The sequence below is a fragment of the Solanum tuberosum genome, unplaced genomic scaffold (genome assembly GCF_000226075.1).
Source record: "Solanum tuberosum cultivar DM 1-3 516 R44 unplaced genomic scaffold, SolTub_3.0 scf00413, whole genome shotgun sequence".
NCBI lineage: Eukaryota > Viridiplantae > Streptophyta > Magnoliopsida > Solanales > Solanaceae > Solanum > Solanum tuberosum.
The window spans coordinates 484,704-491,836 of NW_006239345.1; the positions used below are offsets into that span (position 1 = coordinate 484,704).

General features: G+C 35.3%; 1 protein-coding gene across 2 annotated transcripts in view; it reads right to left on the reverse strand.

Moving 5' to 3' along the window:
* Positions 1-6,750, reverse strand: part of LOC102601348 (CSC1-like protein At3g21620) — an 11,508-nt gene extending 4,758 nt beyond the window's left edge. The window contains exons 1-4 of one of the 2 annotated variants that reach the window (XM_006362976.2): positions 6,704-6,750; positions 4,330-4,664; positions 2,907-3,053; positions 705-840 (exon numbers count right to left, since the gene is read on the reverse strand). In XM_006362976.2, coding sequence (XP_006363038.1) covers positions 705-840; positions 2,907-3,053; positions 4,330-4,643 — 597 coding nt within the window. In that variant the 5' untranslated portion in view covers positions 4,644-4,664; positions 6,704-6,750. The other variant, XM_006362977.2, reaches the window with a different exon arrangement.
* Between the last annotated feature and the right edge of the window lie 383 nt (positions 6,751-7,133).

Sequence of the window (7,133 nt, forward strand, 5' to 3'; positions counted from 1 at the left end):
GTTAACCCAAGAAAAGAAAAGGTAAGAAATGTCTCTCTTGTAAGATGGTTATTATTGACCTAGAAAGAGAGATGGCCTTGAAAACAAGATAACATCACATATCATCCTCTTCTACCCTCATTGAGGAGCGTAGTCTTTTTTCCAGATAAGAAAAGCTATTATTTTAAAACTTCAAGCTTTGGTTATTGCATTATTTTCTTGATGTTACTGTTCCACTGTTGTGTATGCTATGTAATGATTTTTCTATTAGTTAAATCATGACTGCTTTACTTCTGTATTTTATCTTTTAAAACTGATTTGATATGAGTTACTTGAGCCGAGGGTCTTTCGAAAACAACCTCTCTACCTCCCCACAAAGTAGGGGGTAAGGTCAGCATACATTCTACCCTCCTCAGCCCCCACCTTGTGGGATTACACTGGATATGTTGCTGTAAGCAGAACACAGTAAGTTGAAATTCTAAGATAGGATATGCTGAACTTCAGTACCTTTTGCATCCTAATAAATATTCCCAAGATCAATATTAAGTTCTCCCTCCCTAACAAGTAACAAGACATAATTATCTTAACAATGTTAAGTTTAAAAATTTCACTAGCTATAAGGTAAATTTATAGCCAAACTTTGCCTAAGGCTTCACTTACCTCATAAACCTACAGTCAGATTAAGATTGCCATCATAATAGATCAACAAGGCTTATGGCTCTTACTGTAAATTGGTCTGGTCGTCGACGTTCAGATGCAAGGAAATGCAACCTCATTGATGCAATTATCTCGTATTCCCTTTTCAGCACATAGCAAGTCCAGAAAGTAAAGATGTAAGCCATAACCAGATGGGTCCAGAATCTGCAAGCAGTAGTTCAAGTACTCAGGGACAGAAGCAAGAAGACATAATGATTCCACCAATCTACTTGCCCCAAAACATGCATTTACAAGTTCAATTTTCTAAGTCGTGTACCTAACATTTGAAAACAATCAACTTGTCATCACTGTGCTTTTATAGTTAGTGAAACTTAAGCTCCTCTATTTTGACTCCCAGCATGTGAAACCTTACAGAGACTTTGACAATGGGTGGTTTAAGCTGGTTCAGTGAAACTTAAGCTCCTTTATTTTGACTCCCAACATGTGAAACCTTACAGAGACTTTGACAATGGGTGGTTTAAGCTGGTTCAGTGAAACTTAAGCTCCTTTATTTTGACTCCCAACATGTGAAACCTTACAGAGACTTTGACAATGGGTGGTTAAGCTGGTTTAGGTTAAAACACCAAACTGTCAACTTGTAACTTCTGATCCTGTACTTAATGGTTCAGCGGGACTTAAAACTTGCTTTCTTTCCCCTCTTTTATTCAGTTAAAACTTAAGACCTGTTTTCTTCACATGTCCATACTTAGAAACTCAACATTGGACGACTTCAAGGCTTACGTCTAATAAGGATATGGTGCTTTGTCTCTATCGACACCCAATAACTTCTACACGCATGATATGTTCTACTATAGTTTATAGTTAGAAGATAAGAATAAATCAATAGTAAAAGATATGTACATAATAAAATGTTGACTTATTAAACTTCCCGGACTAGTGTTTTTTTCGGCCACCAGTAGTGAGATGTCTTAAATAGATTTTGATGCACACAAAAGGAATCTCGTTTCGCTAAGGCACCTTGATACCTCTTTATGTGCATAAACAGATGTAGAAATTCTACTTTCTCTGAATACAATATGTTAAATATGCCTAAAATTTTATATGCTACATTTTCTGTTTTTTCTTCGAGTCATTAAGTGGTTTTCAGCACTTCGAGATTGCTTTCCCTAACATCTTCACTATATCGTGTCAAAAAGAGATGACTGTAAAAACAGAATTTCAGGATACATAAAGGAAAGGTTCATCAACTGAGTTGCAAAACCCGCTGGAGCTACTTTATAAGCACGTCACACTGAATCCGTAGAGATGGAGAAGGAGAGATGGCCTGTTCACAGACAAATATTACTACTACAGATTGCTAGGGACAGAGGAATTGCTATTCCTTAAACAAACAATTTGGACACTGAGGGCGCCAAAAAAGGTGTGCTTCTTCAATCTTCGCATAGTTGGCAACTAGGGGTGTAATATTAACTGTGAAAATCTGAGACACTTGAGTTGGTGCTTCATGTGTAAAGGTTCAGGTGAAGAAGTAGATCATCCTACTATTACATTGTCAGGTAGCAACACGTCTGTGGTTGGTGGTTTTGAATTGGTTTGGAGTGTGGTGAGTGACGCAAGCAACCGTCAAGGAGTTGCTACATAGCTAGTCATTTAGAAGGAGAAAAAGAAGGCCTAAGTCATTAAGCTCTTATGTTGGATTGTATGGAAGGAGAGAAATAGGAAAGTGTCTGAAGAAATAGAATATGCCTTCGTCAATCTAAGGAATAGCCTTTTTTTAATGTTTAGTTTCTTTTTGGTGTACCCATTAGGTCCCTGCTCGTATAGATGATTGGGTTGTACGGTCATATTTTCGTGTAGACTCTAAACTTTTTGGTATACTATACCGGATTTTCCCTTCAAATTACATTTATTACAAGATTATGATACTTTGAGTACTTTGCAGCTGGAACCAAGCAATGAGGAGCTTCCTTATTTTTAAGGATTTGACAAATATCAAGGGAACTTAATGACATTGGTACATTAAAAAGGATCACAGGACATTAGTGAAACTGGGAATTTCAGGAACCAAGCAATGGGGACCTTCCTAATTTTAGGGATTCGACTGATATCAAGGAAACTTAATGGCATTGGTACATTAAGAAAAGAGCACAAGATTTAAGTGAAACCAATAACATCTTCAAATTTGTCAAACAAAAATGGAAAAATTAAAAGAATGGCAGCTTTAGAAAGAATAACTGCAAACTATACAGCAAAATAAAGATTCTGCTTACCTCTGTGATCCGGAAGGAATGTTGGAAATTGATAGCTTGTCTAAATCACTGTAAGTCAAATCCAAATGCTCCAATGTGTGGTTGGTCCAATTAACAGGAACCATGACTGAGAACGCAATAAAAGCAATCGGAACAAATATTTTAAGCCTGCATTGAGCAAAACGAAGATAGAAATTAAACACAGAGTGGGGAAAAAACAACTACTATAAAGCTATTAAAGACAATATGTTCTGGCTTTTGATTTAAGAATCCCGGGGTTTTCAATATTAAGTTAGCTAGAAACAGAAATAAGAGACAGAAGTCAATGGTTATCACCTAAAATGATTATGATACGGTTCCTAAAAAGTTGAAACAATAGCCACATCATTAGGCAGGACTCCTCAATGCCAAAAAAACTGTTAATACTAATTTGTATGAATTGTCTACTCAAATAATTTATTGGGGTAAATTTATCAGCATTAGATCACAGCATTACTCATTCCTCATGGTATGATATTATTAGCCACACATTATTGTAGTAGCACATAATGATGTGTGCCAAAGATTTTCACTCAAAACAAAGAACATTTTTTAAGATTTCTAAGTGCTCGAGGTCTATTTCCGAAATGACTATCATCACAAAAGAGTTAAAACAGTTGAGCAATTTCTTGAAACTTTAAGTTAGCTTCTAGACTTTTTTGTGATCAAAGCTAAATGTCAAAATAAATGGAAGAGAAGGCAAATGGAAGACCTCTAGCACATCTTTATGGACTTTCGATGTATACACATGGAGTATAGAAAGAAACTATAAGCAAGTCACAAGGTATCTACAAAAACTAGAAACATGGTAATCAGGATTCAAATAAGATTCCAATGTCAGGGATAATTATAATTTACACAATGGTCGTAAAGTTCAACTTTCACGAATGAATTTCAATATTATGTTAGTAAAAGAGGTCCCTGCCTAAATTTCTAATCATCATATTGGTCTGTTCTTGCAGTTAAAATTGGTGTTCTGTGCATTAATGCAACAAAGATATGCAGCTCCATAGCTGTACCTATTAAATTGTTTCTCTGAGTACAATATAACAGAGATGACATGAAAGTGCAATTTGAACATGATTATTTACTTCAAAGAAGTTGAACAAAGTAGTGCAAAACAGTTGATCTCAGCCACCTAAATATTCCATACAAGTAGACCAGAGTTGATGACTTAATTCTGATACCTTGTTCAGTAAAATTCTTGAAGCATGGACACAGGCATGATTCATCTGATGGCACAACTGAAATGAACCTCTATGCTTATGTACATACTATATGATGAATGCCTATTTTAATTTAGTCATATGAAAGTCCAGTATGCACAAACAGATAGTAGCGGCGGAGCTTCTAATGCAGAAAATGGAAAACAAGAAGTGAAAGTGAAAGTGCCAAATGAAGATACCCTATCAAATAAATCCTCAAGTAGACAGCTGAGTCCAATCCTGCGTGTTCAATAAGCTCCGGTTCTGGCATTTGTAATGCAGCAGGCATCCAATTTAGAAACTTCAGGTACGCACGAAAGTCCAAGTTGACAAACTTGTTGACAATTGTACCCGAGTGCAAAGGACTGCTTCTTAGACCATTTAGGTACCATTTTGGGAAGTATACCCTATCATTGACAGGTTGTATTCGAAGGAATGCAAATGCAATTAAAAAAATACATGCACTCAGAATGTTAATAGCAGCTGCAACACCTATATCAGTCAGAGTGGCCATGTTTCTGCTTCAAAGACTTTTCTGCAATATTAGCATTCTTAGTGAGATAAATATGTCAAAGTGAAATCCTATCAGGAACAATGTACAACATATATTTGACTCAAGTTTCAACAATAGGATTAATCTAGAGGAACTAATCAGAATGAATGAAATTTGAAGAAAGTGATAGCAAAGAATGAACTCATATCCTTAAAGATAAAGATGAGAAACTACATAAAGTATAAAGAAAATAACACCAGGCTCACTGTTTTCAGTAAAAATGAATACTAAGACCAGAATCAGAGTCACTACACTACGGTAAATGAGAATATATCCATGTCTGGGCTAAACCTTCATGCCTTATGAAGGAAGGATTTGATGAGGATTAAAATTGCAGTCCGTCAACCCACATTTTCAATTTAAGATGTTTTGTCACTAGAGCACACTATCCCCTTTACATAGACAAAAAAATGAAGATCTCTAATTGATTCCCAGTAAAATGCTTTGGCAACAGCACACTGAGAAAAAAAATAGAGGTCAATGGAACCTCGGAGAAAAAAGGGCCGAAATTTCATAGACAGCACATGAAAAGAATCCAAGGAACGCATGACGAAAGCACTGCCCTTGAAAGTCATCATCATAAAGTCTAGCTAACTAACATTATGATCACTCATATTTATCGAATAGAATTGGCTAAGCCTATACTAGTTCCTTTTGCTATCTATATTTTCACAGCCTCCCTTCTTAACCAATACTCATGATATCTAAAAGGAGTGAGTAGTTTGTCTCGGTGTACTCGAATTGTATCCTACTTGGTGACATTCAACCATACTCCAAGTAAATCACTATTCTCAAAAACAATTAGTTTCACATCAATAACTTTCCTGTTCTCACCCATTGCAAAATAGCTGATCCTGGATTATTCTAAAAACATTCACTGGAAGGAGTCTTAGTTCTTCACTCCAATGAACTAGTGTTAAGCCCACTGCCTCCAGCGCACTGTGCCCCCTCTGGTATCCATCATTGACTTACCACTATATATAAGCATTTAGAACTGCATCTACTCAGATTGGTTAGGACTTGATTCAGAGTCATCTACCACCCTGAATATAAGGGCTTATCGACATACTAGTTGCCTCTCAAGACGTTGCAGTAGAACTATCATCTAAGAATATCAATTATTTAAAGAGATTCACCGGAGCCTAAACACGATCCAATTGTGAGATGAAGCAGTTCAGCACCAAAGAAACAGCTAATCAATGCAAATTCCATCTCCTCAAAACTTCCAGGATTTCCAACTTCTGTTCTTCATATACACTTCCCTTGGCATTAAAATTGAAACCTTGTAAATCAATCTTTATCGCCTTATCCTTCGAACCATCATAGATCAACCATCCTATAAGGTCATGAATGAACATTCTTCCCCAATTCACCATCATGTAAATTTAGAACAAAAACATGATTAAAATGCACCAAATTCCTAAAATTGAAAGTAGCTTTCAACTATCAATTAATCCAAAATCTTCCATCCAAATAAATTTCACCCTACAAAAATCAAATACCAATTTCACCAAAATCCAGTTAACAGTCCACTACAGCCAAAAAAAAAATCAGCTTTACAGCATTTAGTTTCGCTCCTATATTCTTCCGATTACTTCGATGGTAACGAAAAATTGATCAACTTATACCAAACAAAATCTACCCATTCTCAAACTATAGAAAAGAAACAGTAATTTTTCATGCATCCTTCATAAAGTAGCAATCTTGATACAAGAACAACACATAAAAAAGTTCCAAACTTTCACATAAAAAAATGTCTACACAAAAAAGAGTGGGGTATGGGGGTCACCATTACTCAAAACCAAGAAAAGGGTGTTTGAGATTCATACTCAATGACTGAAAAAAGCAATTCTTGGACTTGCCAAAGAAGAAGAAGAGACAATGGAAGGTGTCAAGTAATAATTCAAGAATTCAAAAGGGTCAGTTCTATTACAGTAGTATTTATGAAAAAAGACAAATGGGGTTCATGAAAACAAAATGGAACACCTGAAAAATGGCTAATTTGGGGGTGGCGAGATTACCTGAATCTGATATGTGTGAAAAAGAGGGATATTTTAATGGAATTGTTTATAGTTTAATTTTTAATATAGAAACTGGAGATTTTCTTTGCTTTTATGGGCTTTTCTTACGTTACTTTTTCGTTTTTCTTTTTTTCTGTGAAAAAATGTTTAAAATTAAATGTCGGTATGGTCCATCTGCAGTAACGGCTACTTTCTTAGACTTCGTAGTATTGACATTTTAATTTTAGGGGAAAAAATGGATTTTTATCGCTAGAGAGAAGCACTGAAAATATTCTTAAATTTGGTGTGAATTATTGACAGTTTTAAAAATATTCATTTACTTGACTAACTGAATATATATACATTCTTGATATTGTAACATGAGTGAAATACACTATTTAAATTCCCGTCAAGTTTAGGTGTGTTTTAAACATAACTTCTATTGATTTTT